This window comes from Colletotrichum godetiae (assembly GCF_030913485.1).
Source record: "Colletotrichum godetiae strain CBS 193.32 chromosome Unknown BDP55scaffold_20, whole genome shotgun sequence".
Classification (NCBI taxonomy): Eukaryota; Fungi; Ascomycota; class Sordariomycetes; order Glomerellales; family Glomerellaceae; genus Colletotrichum; species Colletotrichum godetiae.
The window spans coordinates 247,177-268,398 of record NW_026851268.1 but is presented as its reverse complement, the minus strand read 5'-3'; the positions used below and the strand labels follow the sequence as shown (position 1 = coordinate 268,398).

At 55.3% G+C, this 21,222-nt stretch overlaps 7 protein-coding genes across 7 annotated transcripts; 4 read left to right on the top strand and 3 right to left on the bottom strand.

Moving 5' to 3' along the window:
• Positions 1–826: 826 nt before the first annotated feature.
• Positions 827–1,579, top strand: BDP55DRAFT_551838 (short-chain dehydrogenase; the record flags this gene model as incomplete). The annotated part of the gene is made up of 1 exon (XM_060569147.1): positions 827–1,579. One exon carries the CDS (start codon positions 827–829, stop codon positions 1,577–1,579), a length of 753 nt encoding a protein of 250 aa, XP_060429692.1.
• A 459-nt stretch (positions 1,580–2,038) lies between these two features.
• On the top strand, positions 2,039–3,256 carry BDP55DRAFT_743919 (uncharacterized protein; the record flags this gene model as incomplete). Its single annotated transcript, XM_060580498.1, has 2 exons — positions 2,039–2,552; positions 2,724–3,256. Exons 1-2 carry the CDS (start codon positions 2,183–2,185, stop codon positions 3,254–3,256), a joined length of 903 nt encoding a protein of 300 aa, XP_060429691.1. The 5' UTR covers positions 2,039–2,182.
• A 708-nt stretch (positions 3,257–3,964) lies between these two features.
• BDP55DRAFT_704078 (uncharacterized protein) lies at positions 3,965–7,304 on the bottom strand (the record flags this gene model as incomplete). Its single annotated transcript, XM_060577989.1, has 7 exons — positions 7,030–7,304; positions 6,852–6,961; positions 6,432–6,793; positions 6,053–6,374; positions 5,938–6,000; positions 5,806–5,913; positions 3,965–5,781 (listed from the first exon to the last, which is right to left on the bottom strand). Exons 1-7 carry the CDS (start codon positions 7,068–7,070, stop codon positions 3,965–3,967), a joined length of 2,823 nt encoding a protein of 940 aa, XP_060429690.1. The 5' UTR covers positions 7,071–7,304.
• A 330-nt stretch (positions 7,305–7,634) lies between these two features.
• BDP55DRAFT_663450 (ras family protein) lies at positions 7,635–9,368 on the bottom strand. The gene is made up of 3 exons (XM_060574886.1): positions 8,829–9,368; positions 8,710–8,773; positions 7,635–8,616 (listed from the first exon to the last, which is right to left on the bottom strand). The coding sequence occupies exons 1-3, from the start codon at positions 8,904–8,906 to the stop codon at positions 8,045–8,047; spliced, it is 714 nt and encodes a 237-aa protein (XP_060429689.1). The 5' UTR covers positions 8,907–9,368; the 3' UTR covers positions 7,635–8,044.
• BDP55DRAFT_663448 (KRI1-like family-domain-containing protein) lies at positions 9,364–11,900 on the top strand. Its single transcript, XM_060574885.1, has 2 exons — positions 9,364–9,680; positions 9,753–11,900. The coding sequence occupies exons 1-2, from the start codon at positions 9,509–9,511 to the stop codon at positions 11,684–11,686; spliced, it is 2,106 nt and encodes a 701-aa protein (XP_060429688.1). The 5' UTR covers positions 9,364–9,508; the 3' UTR covers positions 11,687–11,900.
• Positions 11,901–12,182: 282 nt separating this feature from the next.
• Positions 12,183–15,254, bottom strand: BDP55DRAFT_551965 (fungal-specific transcription factor; the record flags this gene model as incomplete). Its single annotated transcript, XM_060569159.1, has 2 exons — positions 12,183–14,325; positions 14,386–15,254. The coding sequence occupies 2 exons, from the start codon at positions 15,252–15,254 to the stop codon at positions 12,183–12,185; spliced, it is 3,012 nt and encodes a 1,003-aa protein (XP_060429687.1).
• A 2,810-nt stretch (positions 15,255–18,064) lies between these two features.
• On the top strand, positions 18,065–19,241 carry BDP55DRAFT_663444 (uncharacterized protein). Its single transcript, XM_060574884.1, has one exon. It carries the CDS (start codon positions 18,681–18,683, stop codon positions 18,966–18,968), a length of 288 nt encoding a protein of 95 aa, XP_060429686.1. The 5' UTR covers positions 18,065–18,680; the 3' UTR covers positions 18,969–19,241.
• Positions 19,242–21,222: the final 1,981 nt, after the last annotated feature.

Here is a 21,222-nt window from a genome sequence, read left to right as displayed (position 1 = left end):
GCCTATCCTCATTTTCAAGCGTCTAGTCGAGCAAATATGGGCTTGTACCTCACGTATATCTCACACGATCCCAACACTCTCACTTCAAAGGCCATCATTGTCGATTGTTTGTCCTGGCAGCCAAGCCTAGGCGCAATGCGGACTATGATATTCATGGCTTGAAATAGATCCGGTCATCCTCCTCGATGAGATGTCCTAGACTGATTTCGACCACGCTCGATTCCATCTTGAGTGTGGTGTTTCTTGCACACTGCTTGAGACTTATGCTCAGCGCCGATTGACAGAGCCGGCATCTTCACCCCTGAGAGGCCGCAAAAGCGGGTCGAGCCCGGACGGATAGTTTTAAGATTCCGGTACCCCTGGTCTTGGTGCAAGCGGCGAAGAGTCATCCGGAGAGACTTCAAGACCGAACTTATATAAAGCGGATCTCGGTTTCGGTTTCCATGCACAGAGGAGCGTTTTCAACTCTTTCCTAGTCCACGATGCCAAGCGGGTAGAGCATTGTAAGATAGGACAGGCTTTGAAATGCTCGCGTATCGGACGATTCTGTGAGGTCTGGACTTCTTCTCCGCAAGTCAATTGTGCGAAGACCTCGCATCTAGCTCCGATCTTATCACTTTGGAGGCTGGCGAAACGCTTACCTGCAATTCTACTTACTTTGTCTCTGCAGAGACATCATTATGATTCATTTTAGCTCATAACCAAGCATCACGATACTTTTAAGCATGTAGAGAACGACTCATATAAGGCGGCGGACTCGAATGAGTATCACGCATACTTCTCGTCACTACCCTCGCATCCCGCCATCACCAAACAACCCGGCATCATGAACTCCCCGACAGTCGCACTCATCACTGGCGCCAACGGCGGCATCGGCCGCGCTGCTGCCGAAGTCCTAGCTTCTGCTCATGGTTACTACGTCATCATCGGCTCTCGCAGCCTCAAAGCAGGCCAAGATGTGGCCGACTCGCTCACATCTCGCGGCCTGTCCGCGTCCGCCATCCAGCTCGACCTGACCGCCGACAAGGACATCCTCGCAGCGGCGGCTTACATCTCCGAGACGTTTGGAAAACTCGACGTCCTAGTCAACAACGCCGGCGCTCACTTCGACATGAACGACCACCTCTCCGTGCGTGAGCAGTGGACGTCCACTTTTTCCACCAACGTCGTCGGCACCGCCGTCTTGACTGACGCGCTCCTCCCGCTCCTCCGCAAGGCGCAGTTCCCGCGGATCGTCTTCGTCAGCTCTACTAAGGGGTCCATGGCCGCTGCCCTGGACGGGAGCGCCGGCTTCTACGACGTTGCGGTCAAGGCGTATGATGCCAGCAAGGCTGCGGTCAATATGTTGGCCATCAGCTATGCTAGAGTGTTAAAGGGTGACGGGGGCGTTGCTAATGCTGTGTGCCCGGGATTGATTGAGACGAAGATGACGGCGTTTATGGGGAAGGATCTGCTGGCTAACTATGGCGCTGCTTCGGTTGAGCTGGGGGCGAAGAGGATTGTGGAGCTGGCTACGCTGGAGAAGGGGAGTGCTGTGTCGGGGACGTTTTCGAATAGGGATGGGACTATCCCTTGGTGAGAGTTCACCGCACCGTCATGTTGTGCTTGGAAGTAAGGGCAAGCTCGCCCCCGCAACAGTCATATCTGAATATCCATAGACTCAAGCTAGATGCTAGATGTGTGACGAGCCTTCATGTACGATAGGATAGCTTAAAGATCTGAAGATTGGAAAGAATGCTAGGTGAGCTGGCATAGGACTTTCCATGCTCAACTTACTAGGTTCTTCACCTCCCGTCCCTGCCGCACCAGTTGTGCAAAACGTGATGTGCCCATATTTGGGAAGGTTCACAACTCAATGACTACCTCTCAGCCTGATTTGAGGAAGGTGATGCCCATGGACTTTGCAATAGAGGGGGACAGGCCGATTGGGCAATCTAGCGGCAAGTTCGGTAATAGAAATGCCACCTCTTTTCCTCTCCCAACATTTTTCCCATCCACTGCTTTTCCTCTCGTCGTACCCCATAGAGTTTAATCCATTAGAATCTGTTGGTCTACTCTGCAAATACGTTATTCGAATCCATCGCAAGCATACATCATGACACTCCCACCACCCGGCTTTTCCCCTTCCACGCGAGCCTTGGATACCCCATGGACCCCAGTCGAGAACTAGGAAGTGTACGCGATGAGACGTCCATACGAGAGAACCCGATTCATCATTCGATGCTTAGAGCATCGTGAAATTGAATGCCAGGACTGCCCACAGCCCCGCGACGCCTACGCAGCGGAGTATCTAAGATCTCTGAGGCCCCAGCCCCGGCCGCCGAGGGAAGGGCCAAGCGATGCCGATCTCGTACGCGCAGCACGACCTATCTACGTCTTCTACTCGGGCCGACGTCCAAAACTCGGAGACCCCTATTTGTCTTACCAAGAAGACGATGCGATGAGTGATATTGAAGGAGAGCTTGATCACCCCATGGACGACGATTCCTCAGACTGGAGCATGGACAGCTGTCCGGAACTCTCTGATGGCTCCTCTGCGGATCGCGAACGCAGTGCAAATCTGCGAATTAGCCCATTAATGGATTGTCCGAGAATCGAGTATCCGCAGTTACAATACCCAGAGACGCCATAGCAGTCGGCTATTGGGCGACTTGCCACGCGGTACATAAACGTCCACGACCCCACGGACTTTCTCATTTACATCCAGGGCCTCTGTCGTCCAGAGACAAGAACAGGCAGCTGGGCATACCTCTTCAAGCCCTACCCCCTTGGAGCCGTTGCTGAACGCCTAGAGAGGTTGGGTCCATACGGCGACCTTCGCACGCCAGTGAGGCACAGAGCCGAGCTTCGCGCAGCGCTCGCGGCACTGTCGATACCCGCCGACTACAGACATGGGTTCGGATCACTCACAATTGCGACCACTCGCGACTGGCTTGCAGAAGACGGAGAGCTGTTGGTCGAAAAGGCATGGGAGGAAATTCAAGCAGCAGGACCCAACCCCCTGCCGGATTGGGCAGAGGCTCGCAATACCCCTGAGTTTGCAGGCGTATCCGACGGAGACCTTTGGTTTGCCATAAAACGACAGATACAGACTCTCTACTCGATTGACGACCCTCGAAAGGCGATGACAGTACAGTTTCGCCTGATCAATTCCGAGTTCAATAGAGATTGCCAAGGGGAGGCCTTGGGGGCGCTCGAGAAACCTCGGCGGCCTTATCGCTTCAGAGAGCCTGAGCTTACAAGGGAGTGGTCATAAAATATCGACCACAAGTGCTTACAGAGTATACATCCTATCGGTGACACTCTTTGGAAAGAGTCGTGGGAATACAAGTAGAGGTGCATAACTGTCGCGGGGGAAAGGGGTTCTGCTGGGCGGAGTGTGCTTTTCCAGTGGTTTCTCATCAAGTAGCTTCAATTAACTTCAAGTTACCCTACAACATATTGACGAGCACTTCACCCTAGTCACACTGAAGAAAAGAAAATTAATCATGTCAAAGAGTTGTGTTGAGACTCTTAAACAGCCCAATGCCGGCTACTGAAGCGTGATAAGTCTACCTAGTACCTTTTGAGGTCCCATGAGCCGCTATTACTTTTTTTTCTTCCACCTCCCCCCTTTCCTTTTAGAGCGAGTCTTTCCTTGCTGCGGAAAGGACCATCGTCAAGAGGGGGCCCGCTGTTATGATATCATGCTAAACGAAGCAAACGCTGGCACATGGTAATAACCATTGGATCTGGGATGATGGCTTCCCGGGACATGAGAGCGGTATCGGACTCTCCCTCCGACCTCTGGGTGGGAAATATCTTCCCCCTCCCATGCTCAGTAGTGATCGGCTCGATTGTCCGCCCTCTGAGACCTGGTAGGTCGAACATTGTGACGACCAAGCCTGCCAATCGTCCCCTCCGTCGCACGCGAACCGGCAGTACCCGAAACACCAGCACCGGAATGAGGCGGGCCGCCAGGCTTCTAGCCCCAACGGCTGCCCTCGCGCTCCGCCTCCATGCGACGCATCCGCTCCTCCTCCTCGTCGATGCTAATAGCTTCGCTACGGCGCCCCTTCCGCCGGCTCCGCTTGCCGTCATCACCGCCTCCGCCGCCACTACTCTCGTCCCTGCTGCGTTTCGCGCCCGCCAGCCCCGCCAGACCGGCCATGCGCTGCGTCTCCTTCAGCAGACGCTCGCGATCCCGTGCCTCGCGCTCTAGGGCATGAGCGTCTTTCGTAGGGACACTGGGCGCGGATTTGCTGGTGACGGAGGCCTGTGAGTCTCGGCGTCCTCCGTCCTGTCTGTCGGACGACCTGCCAGATTTGGAGCCAACGCCCTTGATCTCGAGACCGGAACCACCGCCGCTACGAGGGCCGGTGGGCGGGTTAAAGTCCCTGTCGACGGGGGTAGGCGGCTCTGCCGACTGCTTCCGGCTGCTGCGGTGACGGTGTTCCCGGTCCCTATGCTTGTCGCGCTTCCGATCCTTTTCGCGGTCGCGGTCCTTGCGGTCACGATCACGGTCATAGTTGCGATCACGTTCCCGATCCCGATCCCTATCTCTGTCCCGATCTCCCCGGTCACGGTCTCGGTCCCTCTCTTTGTGCGAGCGGTGGCTAGACTTTCTGTGGTAGTCGTCATAATCGTCGTCCCGGTGCTTGCTGTCCTTCTCTCGATCGCGACGCTTCTCGTCGCGGTCTCTGCGGCTCCTATGGCTAGATCGTTTCGAGTCACTAGGCGACGCCTCCCTGGACCTCTCTTCGTGCTGACCGTCGTCTCTGGACCGGGACTTGACGTCGTCTTCGTCATTGTATGAGGTGTGCTTTCTGCTCTTATGCTTCCTGCGACGATACTCATCGTCTCGATCGTCAACGACGGATCTCGATTCCGAGCGTCTGCGCCGGCGCCGGTGGCGATCGCCGCGATCGCGTTCCCGATCTCGGTCACCGCCGCCGCGCTCGCTCTTGCGCTCGCGGCTCTGGTCTCTGCTGCGTGAGGGTGAGCGTGAATAGTCTCGTTCTCTTACGCCATGGTCTCTCTCTGACCTGACGTCAGGTTCTCTCTCACGATCACGGCTCGCATCTCGGCGACGGCTCCTGTCCTTATCCTTGATGCGCGTCGACGAGTTGCTTCTGGATCGCTGCTGCTGCTGTTGCTGCTGTTGGTCCACGACGGGACTCTGAATTGCGAGTGCGTCCACCGACGATTGTCGGCCTCTCTCATCAGGGACAACGTATCCTCGCGCTCGCAAGGTGTGCAAACTTGTATTCGGCAGACCCTGACGCATAGCCTTGGGACCTGTCGGAGCATTTATAGGAACATCAGGGGCTGCAGGCGCGAATCCTGGAGGACCATATCCTCCCGACATGCCGTTCCCGTTGTACGCAGAGTAGTCACCGGATGCCTGTGCCATGTCTGTATTCATAGCGTTCTCCTGATCCGCTTGGCCTTGCTCGTCCTCGCCTTCGTCCGCAGGTCTGGACCCGTCACCGCCATCTGGGTTGTCGCCACCTCCTGCATTAGAAGTCGCATCTTGGCCATTTGGGCGCTCGCGGCCAAATTCGTCAACATTGCCTGCCGCACGGGTTCCATCCTCGGATCCCTGGCCCTGCATGTTGTTTCCATACTGTTGTTGCGCGTGGCCTTGGTCACCATAGCCGCCATACTGTTGGTATCCGCCTCGACCGTAGCCACCGTTGTAAAAGCCGCGTCCCCTTCCTCGTCCACGGTTGCCGTAATTGTTGCGGCGGTAATCATTGAATTGGTGACCATAATTACCTTGATTGTACCCTGACTGGAATCCTGAGTTATAGTTGCCATAGTCACCAGATCCCATGCCAGCAGCATTAGCAGAATTGAAATTATCTTGGCCGAAATTCCATGACTGTTGCCCGTTCCAGTTATTGGAGCCTGAGCCGAAACCACCGTTGAAGCCTCCCATGCCCATGCCTTGAGGACCATAGCCGCCGTTCATGTACATGTTCTGCATCGCCATTGGGTCCATACCCATTCCTGGCATACCTGGCAAGGTTAGTTTCGGCCGTTGACGGGCGAACATGGAGGGAGAGCTTACCCATCATTGGAAAGTTGCCAAACGAGTTGGAGCCCATGCCGTTCTGCATGGCCATCATCATCTGCATTTGGTTGAAGTCACCATTCCCAGTAAAGTTCATATTCTGAAAGTTGCCTCCGTTCATTCCGTTGAAGTTGGCGCTGCCGTTCGCATTCGCGTCGTCGCCCTCTGTGCCGTCGTTGTCGTCCGTAACGTCCTCCTCCTGCGGCCTCACTAATTTGCTGCCATCGGCCGCGGTCTCATCGCCAGTGATGATGACCGTCTCGTCATCGTCATCCTCTCCCTTAGAGAGGATTGGCTCTTCGTCGTGGTTGGGCGCATCCTAATCGATTGTGTTAGCAAAACGTCACACTGACAGGGTCGTCTTCGGAACACCAACGTTTTGGTCTTGTGCCGTAGTGGCGTCAGCATCCGCATCGTCAGTCGTGTTGGTTTCTAGGATTGGCTCGGGCTGGGCAACGGCGCTCTCTTCGCGTTCGTCGGAGACCACGGCGGGTTGCGGAGGTGTGTCGGCGGCAGGAGTCTCATCGAGGCCAGCGATCTGCGCATTCGGCTTCGCATCAATTGGAGTAGGAGGCGCAGAGTCCTTTGCCTGTTTTGATCGTGCTTCGTCACGCTTCTTCTCCTGGGTTCGAATAAAAACCTTGATCGTCGTTCGGAGTGACTTTAGCGGCGTGCAGTCGTCGGCGGATACGGGTGAATGCTCGCAAACGGGGCAGGATGAGGGCAGGGAACTTTGGCCTGGAAGGATCGGTCAGAAGCTGCATGCGGGAGCGAAAATGGGATTCGGGTGACTGACAAGTCTCGCAGATGGCTTGCTCGCAGCAGGGAAGACGGAATGCTTTGACGGCGGGTTTGCTACAGCTGGCGCATCGCAGCTTAATCGGAATGTCGTCGGGCGCAAGTGAGCTAGAGATGCCTGGTTAGCAATGCGATTGAGATGGATCGGCATCAAGAAACGGGCGCGAAAGACTTGCTTGATGAGCTCGACCTGGGCCGGGGTGAGGTGAACAGCCATGCTGTCGTCGTAATGGAGGAAAAGGAATATCAAGAAGAGAGATACATGGGCGAAGGAGGGGTGTGGGAAAGTACAACAACAAAAAATGGCCGCGTCGCCGTCGACCTGGTATTAGTATGAAGAAAGAGAAATGAGGACTGTTTCAGCGTGTCGCGCGAGACGCTGTCATGACGGACGGTTGCTTGTTGTTGAGCTTGTTTGCGCAAAGAAGCAGGTGGTCGTGAAAAAGATTCTGAAGTGACGGAGCAGTTTGAGGTGGACGAGGCGCGGGAAGGGCCAGAAAAAGAGTGGGACGCGTGGGCGGTGACTGACCAACCAGCTGCGCTGATTCACCTTCCCCGGCCTGCTGGTTTTACAGTGTTTTACAGCACCTTGCCTAGGTTCTCCGTACCTTTACGTTGGTCCGTAAGGTACCTACTTGATCCAGCCACCAGCGAAGTGGTGCATTACTCGCCCACTGGCCATACCTCCGCATACTTCACTTTTTTGGCAGCATGCATGGGGTGATGTAAATCGCAAGTCAAGATTACCACCGCATTGGTGAATCCAAACAGAACAAACGATGCCATAAGTATTCTTGAATGATGAGATTCCGTCTACATAATGCACTACGAAGCATCAGCTTCAAACTGACCCGCAATCCTTCCCAATGTCTTCTTCGCGAACTTTGCCAGCACAAGTAGGACCATTTTACACCACGACCATGACGGGGGAGTCGGCATGTAAAGTGGTGCAAAGCGACTGTGTCTGAATTTCGACTCATGACGAACTCTCCATTTACTGCCGGATGGACGCTCCCATAAATGAAACCCTATAGCAGAAATGCAGCGCATAAAAACTGATCGACTCCAAAATGATGAAGGGGGAGGTTGGAAAAACGGCCAAAAATAAAAAAGGAATCCCTCCTTTGCAAAACCAATAATCATCCTTTCTCGAGATGTTACACAAGCACGCAGTTTCCCCATTCTACAACTTTAACAGGCACAACCCTCCTTCGCCGCCGCATCCCTCGAGCCCGTGAGGTTGACCCGTTGCTGGTCCTCTGCGCCGCGGCTCACGGCGTGCGATGCGCCCGGACCCCGCGCGCTCTTCAACGACGTCTCGGGAATGGCGTTGGCGATGGCCGTGAAGACCTCGGTGACATTGTGGCCCGTCTTGGCACTGGTCTCGAAGAAGAGCAGGCTCTCCTCCTCGGCGTACGTCTTGGCCTCCTCTGTCGAAACCTTCCTAGCGTCGCCAGAGTCCTCTCCGTCGGCCTCCTCGTTATCGCCGGCGGATCCGGTCTCGGCGTCGTTTGTCAGATCGAGCTTGTTGCCGACGAGGGCGATGACGATGCCTGGCGAGGCCTGTCGTTGGAGTTCCGCCACCCAGTGCTTGGCCTTGACGAGTGACGTGGGCTTCGTGAGGTCGTAGACGACGAGGGCGGCCTGGGCGTTGCGATAGTACATGGGCGCCAGCGAGGCGAACCGCTCCTGGCCGGCGGTATCCCAGATCTCGAACTTGATCGTCCGGGTCGGTAGGTTGCACTTTTGTGTTAAGAAGGCGGCTGCAAGGGGGCGAGGAGTGGACAGGTTAGCTCTTTTTCGCTCTCAAACGGACTGGTCTCTGTCTGCGGATGGCAGCGGGCAGCGTTTCGTACCTCCGATGGTGGGCTCCTTATTCTCCTGGAAGTCGTTGTTGACGAAGCGCAATACAAGCGATGACTGCGATGCTATTTAGCAAGAAAGCTCTGATGCTGGGTTCGGATGGTGGCCGCACCTTTCCTACGGCAGCTTCACCGAGCAGGACCAGCTTGACGCTGCTGCTCGGCTTCGGGGCACCGCCGGATCCGTCCATCTTGTTCGGTAAGTCAGGTCGATAAAGACAGCTGTTCCAAGGGATTTGTTGCGATTTGAGCCGGTGGGTGAAATGATGTGAAGTTTCGGTTCGGATGGAATCAGGGACGCACGAAAGTTGTAAGTTGCTGCCTTCGCGATGGGTGTGTGGGTGGTAGGACGGTTTTCGTAGCGGTAGGTAGGACAGCAGCTCGGCCACTGAAACGAAGAGTGTGGTGAGGCGCAACAATGACGAAGCGCCCCCCGAAGAGCGCACCCGCCCCCCGGGCGCCGCTGGCCAATGCTCTCTCCCTCGCACCTCAGCTCCAGTGACCTGAGGTGAGTCCCTTGGAGGGGCGGCGGAGAATCAATGCGCCGGTGTTCCGTATCCCATGGGCGGGCCCCGCCAAGATTCCCACCCTGTGCAGGGGGGCCTTCAAACAGCGTGCAGCAGCTTGCTGGGCTAAGCGGCAGAAAAAAAAAAGTTGCTTGACCACCTTTGGGATCTTCAATTCTAGAGCGTCCATCCCGCGACTTGCAAGACTTCACTTTCTTCGCTGTCTCTTTCTTTTGACGAAGTGTTTTGCACCTACACTTCCTACCAGGGGAAGTAACTTTGTCAAAATGGCATCGGAAACCAAGAAGGAGAAGGCGCCCAAGAGGGTCAACCTTTTGGACGACAGCGACTCGGACAACGAAGATGGAGGGGCAGACATCGCGGCGCCAACGCTGAAGGTCAACGAGGAGTTCGCCAGGCGCTTCGAGCACAACAAAAAGCGTGAGGAGATGCACAGACGTAGGTCCAACTCAATTGATTGCTGTCGCTAGCAAGAGTGATGGCAGTATACTAACAGAAGGCTATATGCAGTTGAGGAAAAGTTCAAGAAACCCGGCAACGGCAAGCAGGCCGACGACGACTCTGACGGCGACTCATCCTCCTCGGACGAGACCGAAGATGAAGACGGCTTCCTCGCGACGGAGGACCTGGACGCCCAGATCTCCGCCACCCTCAACGCGATCAAGAACAAGGACCCTCGCGTCCTCGACAGCAACTTTTCCTTCTTCCAGGAGGGTGGCGAGGTCACGCCCGCCAAGACGAAGAAGGAGAAGCCCATGTTCCTCAAGGACTACCACCGTGAAAAGATCCTGGCCGGCGGCGTCGGCGCCTCGGACGACGAGGACGACGACGCGCCCCCGCAGACGTACAACCAGGAGCAGGACGCCCTCAAGAAGTCCATCATCTCGGAGATCAATAGGGCAGCCGACGGCGGCGCCGACGACGAGGACTTTGTCAAGCGGAAACCGGGACAAAAAGTCGCCAAGATGGAAGCAGACGGCCCCGCCGTCGACGGCGTGCACCCGGCCCGCGCAAAGCAGGTGAACAAGAAGACCAAGAAGCAAATCACCGAAGAAGACATCAAGAACGCCGACCGCGACCCGGAGCTCTTCCTCTCCAACTTCATGGCCGCCCGCGCCTGGACCGAGGGAGGCGAACACAACTGGAAGGCCTTTGACTCGGACGACGGCGAGGGCGACGACGGCGAGCTCTACGACAAGTTCGAGGCGGCCTACAACCTCCGCTTCGAGGACCCGGACAAGTCCAACGCCGCGCTCAAGACGTACTCGCGTGAAATTGTCAGCGCCCGCTCCGTTCGCAAAGAGGCCGCCACGTCGCGCCGCAAGCAGCGCGACGCCGAGAAGGAGAAGAAGGAGGCCGAGAAGGCGGAGCGCAAGGAAGAGAAGGCCAGGCTGCGCAAGCTTAAGCTCGAGGAGGCGGAGGAGAAGCTCAAGAAGATTAAGCACGCTGCCGGGTTGCGGGGCGAGGAGCTCAAAGACGACGAGTGGCTGCGTTTCCTGAATGATGCGTGGGACGACGATCGGTGGGAGAGCGAGATGAAGCGCCGGTTCGGCGAGGATTACTACGCCGAGGTCGAGGGCGTTGCTGCCGAGTCGGACGATGAGGAGGAGGAGGACGATGGCAAGAAGAAGAAGAGCAAGCCCAAGAAGCCCACGTGGGACGACGACATTGACATCAACGACATCATCCCCGACTTCAAGGACGACACGGAAAACCCCCAAATCACACTCTCCGACGATGAGGCCGGCGCAGCACCAGCACCAGCAGGCGACGATGCCGCGGACTCTGGTTCAGACGACTCCGACTCCCGCCCCTCCAAAAAGCGCAAAACACAAAAAGACTTGAAAAAAGACCGCCTCACCGCCAAAAAAGCATCCAAACTCCAACGCGCCAAACTCGAAGCCCTCGTCGACGCCAAAATGGACATCGACGCCGCCGCAGACTCCATCCCCGGCTCCGCCTCCCTCCACAAATCCGCCACCGAAGCCGCAGCCGCCAACGAAACCCCCGCCTTCCGCTACCGCGAAACATCCCCGCAAGCCTTTGGCATGACGGCGCGCGACATCCTCCTCGCGCCCTCGGACGCGGCGCTCAACAGCTTCGCGGGCCTCAAGAAGCTGGCCACCTTCCGCGACCAGGAGAAGAAGCGCAAAGACAAGAAGAGGTTGGGCAAGAAGGCGAGACTTCGGCAGTGGCGGCGGGAGCATTTCGGGGAGGAGTTTGAGAGGACGGGACCGACGTTCGGGTTGGAGGATGTGGAGGTCAAGGAGAAGAAGGGGCGCAAGAGGGGTGCGAAGCGCGCTGCGCAGGAGAAGCGTGATGGAGAAAAGGGAGAGGAGGAGGATGTCGAGGATGGTGGTGCTGCGCTTGATGGTGGGAAGAAGCGGAAGAGGTCTAGGGGGAAGAAGAAGGCTGATGAGGGCGTCGTCGCTGCGGAGGAGTAGAAAATGAGAGAAGAAGAAGGAGAAGCTTATAGTGTGACACGCTTTTCTTGTCAGTTGTTGTTTGCTTCGTTCGGGTACCAAAAAAAGTAGTTCATTTAGACCTAAACGATACCATGTACAGGTTTTGGTTTTCCGGTTGTAAAAAAAAAGTCACTTTGTGAGGGAGTGAAAAAAAGAGACATTCAAAATAATTGCAGATATTTCTTTCATATTTTGCATTAAGAATTTTGGTGGTGGTATCTCACAAGAATGAAATGTTCAGGAAATCGCTAAGCTACAAAAACACGCGAGATTGTCTCCTTTTTCCCCACGTCCATGTTCCATGCCATCCCATGCCATCCCATGCCATCCGTCTTTTTTCCCATCATATATGTCGTTAACTTGGAGAGAGGAAGATCATATGGAGAAGAAGTTCTCCGAGGCAGATGTGCAATGCAAAGTTAATACAATGCTCAGGGGCACAAACACTCCTGGCGACGACACACTTCATCCGAGCTCATCGTGCTCCGTGATGCAAGCCACTGCCAAACATGTTGCCGAACCCGTCAATATTCATGCCCATGTCCTGCCCAATTTCGGGCGGCTCCATGTTAAAGGGCATGAACCACGCCGTCGACGCCTCCTGGCCTCCAAACCCCATGCCGTCTCCGTGTCCGTGGCCGGGCCCGCCCATGCCGTTGGGACCGCCGCGCGATGGACGCGAGCGGGCGCCTTCTCTGTGCGCTCCTCCCGGTGCGCTGTGGGCGCTACTGGGCATGCCGTCCCAGTCGATGCCGTCAAAGTGGCTCATGTTGCCCTGTTCCATAGAGTACCCGCCAAACACGAGCTGCCGGTCCAGGGGTTGCAAAATGCCGTTCTGTTGGTTCATCGACATGTTGAGCAAGTCGGGAGAGAAGAATGACGTAGTGCCCGGGTGGTGGTGCCCGTACTGGCTGACGGCAATGGGACTGATGGGAGATAGGGCGTGGTAGTTGGAACCCTGCGAATGTGGCACGGTGAGCGGGTTGAAGCTGGTCGGCCCGCTGGTCTGGCCGCCAAGCGAGCCCTGCTGCATGCCTCTTTGTTGTTGCATGCGGGCGCTAAGTTGCTCTTGCGCCGTGGCAGCAATGTTCTCGGTGGAAAGGGGTTCCAGCTGGCTTCCATCTGCTCTGATGCCCGGAGTACCGAGTTTCTTGCCGACAAAAGACTTGCGTTTAAGCGGGTTGGGCCTGGACGAATTGCCTTCTGTGCTGCGCGGTGGCGACAAACTCGTAAAGTATTCCTCCACGGTGTGCAATTCCGGTTTCTGCTCCAACACAGCGTCGTCGCCCTTCTCCTTCTTCTTCGTAGATGCCGGGTCGGAAAAATCGGATTGGGAAACACCGTGGGGGTATCGGTCGAACCAGTCGCCGTACTGGAAGATGGGGGAAGCCGTTGACGTCTCCTTTGTCGAGTTGCCTTGTCTGGCGGCGTCGGCGTATGTCCGGTATTGCTCACGCAGGTTCTCCGACATGTAGTGGAACATGCCCCAATACCTCTTCATCTTTGAAAGGAACTTGACATTCGTCGCCAGGTTTCGTTTCGATGTTGCCTCAACGGCAGGATTGCCAGAGAAGATGCCGAGTATGTGGATCGTTCCAGACGAAAAGGCGCAATAGCCGACAAAGGGGGCAGTCACCATATGAGACTCGGCGTCTTTGAGAACCTCGGAAATCCTGTTGGCGGCTGCAAACGTCTTGTCGCCTGCCTTGGCGACAAATTCCCGAGGAACGCCTTGGGCAGCGGGGCTGTTTGGCGTTGAAACGGCAACTCGGTTGAGGAACAGGACGTTTTGTTGCATCGCGATGTGGAGGAACAGGAATTGATTGGCCATCTTTTCCGTGTCGTGGAGCGCCACGTTCTCTGGGGAGTAGCGGAGGAATTCTGGAAGGTTATCGAGCAAATCTTCAGACTGCTGCAGCAGCTTGGTGTATTCGGATTCTGGGCTCCAGATGGGATTAGGGTCGAGCTCCTTTCCTCCTTGGTTCAAATAGTTGATGACCCTGCCCCAGAGAGCGATGGTCTTGATCATGTGAGCCGCAACGCCCATGTTCTCTTTGGCATCGGCCATTTGGCCATCCTCGGCAGACACGGGATGAGGGACCTTTCCATTGAGGGTTTCCGTTGGCGCTGGCATGTCGAGCTGGAAATATTTTTCTTTGATCGGTAGAGGAATTTCAATCGTCTCTTCCCTCACAAAGGTTGGTCGTTCGGTACCGGAGGAGTTGAACCGGTCCATGAGGAAACATGCCCACATTGTCCGGCGTCGGATCTCGCGGTCAATAAAACTCAGCTGCGATGCTCCGCTGCGGTTCAGGGGGTCGTGGTCTAAATCTTTGTGAAGTTGTAGAGCAAACGCCATGCGGATTGCTTGGCCTCCGAGAGCCCAGCTCCTACCGCCATGGCAAGTACCAAATTCGTGCAGGCCGAGGATAAGTAGACATGTTAGTATCGTGATGTTCGGCCACTCATACCGCCTGGTGCAGATATCCCGGGCGTGTGACGCCCACTCTTCTCCGCGAAGAAAGTTTGGTGAAGAGTTGTTGAGTTTCGGGTGGCTGGAAAAGCGGGCGGCTACGGCGCAAACAGACAGTATGAGTACTGGCGGAAGAGTGCCAGCTCTGCATTCTCAAAGTAAGCATTTACTCAGTAGATTACTCTCATAAGAGAAACAAACGTACCTGAGTTTCCTCATGTAGCTGGGCTTGTGGAGCAGGTGGTATGCTTGGCCGTAAATGTTCTCGAAAAATACCTCGGCTAAATGTTCCTGAATCTCCTTGGACGGAAGTGCATCGAGCCCCTCGAGGAAGAGCTTATTCTCCTCCGCTTCCTGCGCTTGCAACGACAAGTTCTTATTCGGCGTGTCAATTCTCGTCTTGGCCGGCGCTTTTGCCCAGTGGTCGAGATCCTGGCCAAATGCTTCGTCGGCAACTCGCTTCTTGGAGTTGGCCTTAGCCGCGGGGAGGGTTCCCGGAATTGCCGGTTTAACCACGGCGCGGGTCAGCGAAACCGCATTGGAGTCTTGTTCGTTTTTCGGCACAATCTTGATGATGCGTTCCTCCATGCGCTTCAGTCGCTTATCCAACATGGCCATGTAGTCGGTCCTCGGCGCAGCTTTTCTGGTCGTCACCTTGTACACGCAGGGAATCCTTGATCGAAGGCAATGCTTGCACGCCGGCTTTTCTCCCGAACATCGAATCTTTTTACGTCGGCATGCGATGCACGCTAAAGGAAGTCGCTTTCGTTCTTTACCGGCCTTGGTCTTCAACTCGCTCCAAGCGGGCGTCTGGTCTGTCTTGTCGTCCTTGGATTTCCCGCCTAGGTCGGACCCGTTGCCGGCGATTTGCGTAGGTAGGCCAAACTCGTCGGCACCGGCATCCTCGAGTGGGTTGTGCTCGGCGTGGCCGCTGTCCTGGCTGCCATCTTCCGAAGTTATGATACTATGGCGTCGCTGGTTCATGGCGTTCCCAAAGCCGACAGGCATGACTGTTATTGAGTTTTGGCGACCATCGATGGAGGAGACGGAGGGGCGATGCGAGGTCGGGAACATATCGGCAGCGTGATCTGGTTCGCCGAGGAACATCATTGCGTTTTGGTCGTCCAGCGGGTTGGGAGGGAAAGAAAAGTCGTCGGCAAAGTGGGAAGCATCGACGACGCTGTGGTTCGCGCTGGTGGACCGCATACCGTCATTTGGGGTTCCTGAGGAGAAGGGTTGGTGGGATGCTGAGGAAGTGGTTATATGAGAATGAGCGCCGGGCGAGTCGAGGGCGCGGGCGTGAGCGTGAGCGTGCGGGTATTGCTGCGAATATTCGAGACTGACAGCTCTGAGTTGTTGGCTTTGGAGCTGCTGCAGGCTAGATGACATTGTCCTTTGTCATGCACGAATCAAGGGAAAGATCAACGAAGAGGCGACAGTGGAAGAAGACGGTGCCGAGCGAGCTGGCAAGCTGGCTCCCCGCACAACGCCGGCGCTGAGGACGGCGTTCGTCCCTGTCCCTGTTTATGCCTTTGGGCCGCGGTCACCAGTGTAAGTGTGAGTTGGAGCAGTGGGGGGAGGGTCACAGCGGTCGCAAGGAAGAGGCAGTAGGCGGCGGGAAGACTCGGTGATGACTGATGTTAATGTTGAAGGCCGAGGAAGAAGCAATCCGGTCGCGTGCCTACGTCTTGGCCGTCGATGATGATGATGTTCTCGTCCCGTCTAGTGTTCTCGAAAGAATAAGAAGAGGAATGTTCCACAAAGCTGGTGACAGTAGCACAAAGTTAAGAAAGAACCGGGACTTGATGGGTGGGCGGGGGGCGGAGAGGAGAAGAGGCGTCCAGTCGAGAATTGTCGGAGAAGAGGAACTCTGACTTGGCCACTCATTGAGCAGCAAATAAAGAATAAGAGAATAGGTAACCCGTAGGACGAAAAAAAAAAAAAAACCCTCCTACCAGAGACACGTAAGGGGGGCGCAAGACTGGGTCTAGGTCAAGGTCAAGGTCCAGGTCTAGGTGGTCATGAGAAAAAAAACCAAACCGAACCAAACCAAACCAGCAACCAGCGGAGCAGATTTGTGATGCTCACTGTCCAGAGAGGAGAAAGATGGGTGATGGGGAATGTCGCCGGCTTGTTCGTGCAGCAAAAACTGGGGTTGGGGAGGGACGGCCAGCCGGGGAGGGGGGTCGTACAGAGAATGGAAGGAATGAAAGGGGGGGTGTGGTAATCGGCGACCTGTGATTGCTTGGGAGGGCCGCGGATGCACCAATCCAAGTGGGCGCAGCTGTGGAGTTGCAGCTTGCGCCAGGCGTGGGGAGGCGTGCACGGCGTGCAAGTGGGAGAGTTGGAGACTTTTCCCACACTTCTTCTCAGCACCGCACCGTCAACTTGCAGGGCTCAAGCAACCTAGGGAATGGATTCGGAAGCGTTTTCGGCGGCTAAATTGTGGGGTATCGTGGGTGCGTGGGTTGCTGTGCTGGAACACGGCCGGGGGGAGTTAGGCGGGTGACGCCGTGACGCACGGAGAGGTCACTTGGGATGTGCGTCTGTCGTCTGCGTCTGCTTCTGCTTCTGCTTCTGCTTCTGCGTCGTCTACGGATGCGCCTGCGATTTCTTTAGTATCCGTACTTGGTTCTGCGAAGTGCACAGTCAATGTAGCCAAGGTGCTCTCTGTAGACCCGGTAAGTGCCGCACTCACTCACCCTCAATTGTCTCTCTCCCTATCCTGAAATATTTCGCATACGATGATAACTTTCGGCCGTTTTCAACGGACTCAACAGCGCAAGCCTTGCTGGCTATTCTTGTCTCTCTCATTCGCAGCAAATAAGGTTCTGCTGCTGTTGCTCCTCCTGGAATCTCGTCAGGAGATGTCTCCTGGGCCTATTGCTTGTTGATGCTGACAGAATACTCACACCGGTGCTGACTGTTCCAACAATGGGGTCTCAGGCACATGGCCCACGGAAAAGAATAAAGTGATCCCCGTCGTCCTCCGTGGTGGGGCTGTGTGCATGTCTCTCCAGGTTTGGATGTGGACTCTCTTGCCTCGTCTCGTGATGTCCAGATGAGGGACCAGATGCCCAGAAACCTTATGTACACAGTAAGGTAACCCAACCGCAGACGGGGGTATCGCTACAAAGTACGAAAACCAACTCTCTATGGCAACTCTCACCGGAGGATGAGTGTGCGTGTAGCTAGTTGGTCCAATCGCGCTTCGTGATTCAGGTTGATTGATAGGTTAGGTATTGTTGTCTTCTTCGTGGCTTATCGGGCTGCCCAGGTGTGGTGTTGCTGTGGAATTGCGATGTGGAAAGTACGGAGTACTTTTGCCATGTATCAGCACTAGAGGCTTGGGGTGGCTGTGGCTTTGACCGTGGAGAGAATTGTTCCGCCCTTTCACAACTGAGACTCAGTGTTGGCTTGGATCAAGTCGAAAAGGCGAGCTAGTACAATCGAGAACAATAAACTGCAGAAGTGTGACGTGTGTAAAGATGTGCGGGCGATGCCTCCGAGATCTGCCAAGCTTTTCCGAGCGCGCAGGAGGAATCCGTCATGCCGTACAGAGAAGGTACCCGTTCCAACCCAATTGAGAGAGGGCGTAGGGCTTTATAACAATGGTTCGGAGTATGGAAAGAGAAGCTGCATACTAATCAGAAAGGTACAACTGCAGAGGCAGGGTCAACTTCATCGAGATACAACAGTGCCTGACATGGTGTAAACATCATACAGCCAGAAATGAACTTCACTTACAAACCACAAAACACCTACTCCATACACTGCCAGCATCAACAAGCCCAGTCCCTGCAGCCCGACTCAAGTGTCTCGTACGTCCACATGCCTGTATGGAAAGGAGACGGTTTGGAAGCCCCGGCAGCGTGAACAGAACAAATGTGGGAGATAGACCGAGGTTCCATATCGAGGTCAGACATTTTTGCCAGATATGAAGGGTGCGCGGCAACAAAAAAAGAAAGGCACAACCCAGCTCGTCTTTTCCAAAGTAAAGACACGCCCACCAACATGGTGATACCTGAGAGATAGACTTCCAGCATGAAGTCCCTGGAGTCGACCTGAACGTTACATTCAGCGGCCCAACGACAAACATGCTGCGTTGTATGGTTGATACCTCGATTCACTGCAGCCAACGAACGTATCGGCTGTGTCCGTAGTCCATTGGACTCAACGTCCACGGCCAGAGACAATTGATATCATTGAGCTGGTTGCGATCCGCGTAAGCACACTTGTCGGACCGCGTTCGGACAGCAATTGTTCTTGCACTCGCATCTTCGGCCATGGATAGACCACAAATGATCCTTGCGTCTCTCCAGATAAGTCAATCCAGACACTGCTAAAGTCTTCGCTGGTTGACTTCTCGCCGGCTCTGGCCTAGCACTCGTAGCTAAGTGGCTAACTAGGGTTGCCCCTTGAATTTTGCTGGTGACCGCTGCAGATGAAAGGTTCTCCAGTGCCATCCTGGCTCAAGACCCACGATGGCAGTGCGAACAGATGTGGATGCCTCCACCACCGAAAGGTGGGTGGGAGCCGGGGGCACTGGATATCCACACTAGAATGTGGGACCACGAAGTCGAAGGGGGCCCCTGGAGCACGCGCCTAATCAGGGATGAATCGGGGGGATCAAGTGGGAGAGCCGGAAGCCTAGTGGATCCGCAACCAGAGGCAACTTCCGAGACTCTCCCGGTGCGAGTGGGTACCTATGCTCCGTGTCCAGACCAAGATACTACCGCAGTAGAGTACGGAGTACGAGGATACCATGAGATTCTGGTGAGCCGTTGATATTGATCAATTTCTATTGAGTGTAAAGACGTGGGTATCGAATTAGATCAAAGGAGACCGAGTTCGACTGCGCACCCCTCTGTGGTGTGGCATATATCGTCAAGGTGCGCGGACGGGGAATAAACGTTCCGAGTGCCAAGCGTGTGTAGAATTCAGAGGTCCGCCGTTGCATTTGGTGGCATGCCGTGGCTATCGGTTTGGTATGGGTATTACAGCCGCATTCCAGCATCGAGCTAGGGAAAACACCAATGTTTGGCGAAGAAACGGATAGTAATTCGCCGTTCTATGAATGGTGCATCAACGGTATCGCAAACACCATCTCATCCTACGAGGTGTTAGCAGGTGACCTTGCGGCCATGTGTGTGTACGCCGCAGAGACGCATTCCAAGAGGGATCATGAAAGGTGGTTGGCCGCCTGCGGCTGATCCCCTGTAACCCTACTACGGTACCACCGTGTTTGGGGCCTCAGATATGTGGTGGAATCTCACCCTCGTCACGTCAGTGTCTACACCGTTGCTTGTGTTGCATCTCTGAACAAAGTGCCAAAGAAGGCCGCCGTCAACCTGCCATGGCCTACCTAGGTAGTCGGCCGTGAGTTCCACCAGGAACGGTCACAGCAGGGCGGCAGCCGCCAAGGGACCCCGGAGACGGACCAGGAGCCAGCACTGCAGGCTTGCATCGGTTTGGCCATGATCCGTGTTTGTTCGGGCTGGCCCAGACCACCCTGCAGCCCTGGTGCCTCGCCTGCTGCAGATTCACAGTCAAGTGTGGTGGATTTTTGTCGACGACGACCGGATCTGTACGGGATGGCGCCCCGATTGCGACCCCTGTAGCCAGTACTTCTTGTTTGGACAAGACTTGAAGTGAACTCTGACGAGATCTGGCGGAGGGGGGAAAAGTACGAAGCCTCTGGAGAGCCACTAGCTCGGGTTTCAGCGGCGCCAACGAAATGGGGCGTACGGATAGCTAAGCGTAGGTAGGCGCGCAGGCAAATCACCTCGGCCTGGTCGTTTGGTTTGGCCGAAGTTGGATCGTGGGACTAGCACATTGAGGCATACTGCGACCTCGAAACGTAGCATCTGAGAGACCCCCGTACATGATTGCTTGGTTCTTCTTTCGACGTATGTATTCGTACCCAGCATTGTTGGGTTTGAATATCGGGATTCGAGAAGGGACCCCCAAGGGCGATCTTCTGGATGGCCGGTGGCTCAGATGATGTAAAGGACGTCATTCGGCTGAACGAGGAATGGGGTAGCTTCAGTCCTCCATCCCAAAGTCCTGTGTACGGTTACGACTGGTTAATGTTACCAGCGCTTTGAGATATGGACCCCCCGGGCAAGTGGGAAGAAAGGATACATAGAAGTTCTGATGGCTTTGAGCTGAAGAACTGCTTGGGCCTGAGCCAACGAGGGCGAGGATGAGGCGTACCGATTTCATCAGAGTGGCGGATCATCTGGAGCGGTCGAAATTCGGGGTTGACAAGACAAGTTGGAGAAGAGGACCGGATGGGGATGGAGCAGGTAGATCGTGATAATGTCTGAGCGCTGATAGGAGGGAAGGGTTTTGGTGGAGGGTTGTGAGGGTTGGGGGTGTCTGTTCCGTCTGTCTGCACGACAGCGAGGAAGTGGTGGGAGTGGGAGTGGGAGTCGAAGTGTGGAGGACAGATGCTAGCAGAGCAGAGCCCAATTGGAAGGACCCACCGAAGCTGTCCCCTCCATGCCCCTCCCCCCTCTTGTTTTGGGAAAGGACGCTGTGGCTGGCACGGCTGGTAGTCGAAACGCAATGCACGATTTACAAATTGGGGCTTGATTATTGTTGCTGATGTAAGAGACGCCATGTGGAGAGTCAAAGGCGTGTCTACATACACTATGAGTAGCATAGGTACATAGAGGTCGGCCTGGGCTGTGACGGTGTAGGCTGTCTTGACTTCCAAAGCGCAGCTTGCTCGCATTGTTTCCGTTCCTCGTGGAAAGCACGAAGGGACCTGGCAACACAAAGAAGACGGCGTGGACGGGAAGCCACGCATGCCAAGATTACAGTTCTGAGACCTCCACGTTCAGCAGTCCCGGGAGAAAGGTCAACAATTCAGGAACAGGCTCAGATTCAAGTCTAGCGGAAGCTCTTGCTTGGTACTCCTTACACTCCTTTTGATCTCAACGGCACTTGGAATCCGCATGACCCTACCATTCATCAATCGAGGTCAATATTAAACGGTACTATACAGATCCCCCATAGGTCGATGAAAACAAGCTCT

Bases quoted from the DNA above. Each gene is read 5' to 3' on its own strand.
- BDP55DRAFT_663450 (XM_060574886.1), bottom strand. From the start codon at position 8,906: ATGGACGGATCCGGCGGTGCCCCGAAGCCGAGCAGCAGCGTCAAGCTG. The intron at 8,774-8,828 runs GTGCGGCCACCA...ATAGCATCGCAG, and splicing joins GTGAAGCTGCCGTAGGAAAG to TCATCGCTTGTATTGCGCTT. The intron at 8,617-8,709 runs GTACGAAACGCT...GCCCCCTTGCAG, and splicing joins TAAGGAGCCCACCATCGGAG to CCGCCTTCTTAACACAAAAG.
- BDP55DRAFT_663448 (XM_060574885.1), top strand. From the start codon at position 9,509: ATGGCATCGGAAACCAAGAAGGAGAAGGCGCCCAAGAGGGTCAACCTT. The intron at 9,681-9,752 runs GTAGGTCCAACT...GGCTATATGCAG, and splicing joins GCGTGAGGAGATGCACAGAC to TTGAGGAAAAGTTCAAGAAA.
- BDP55DRAFT_663444 (XM_060574884.1), top strand. From the start codon at position 18,681: ATGTGGATGCCTCCACCACCGAAAGGTGGGTGGGAGCCGGGGGCACTG.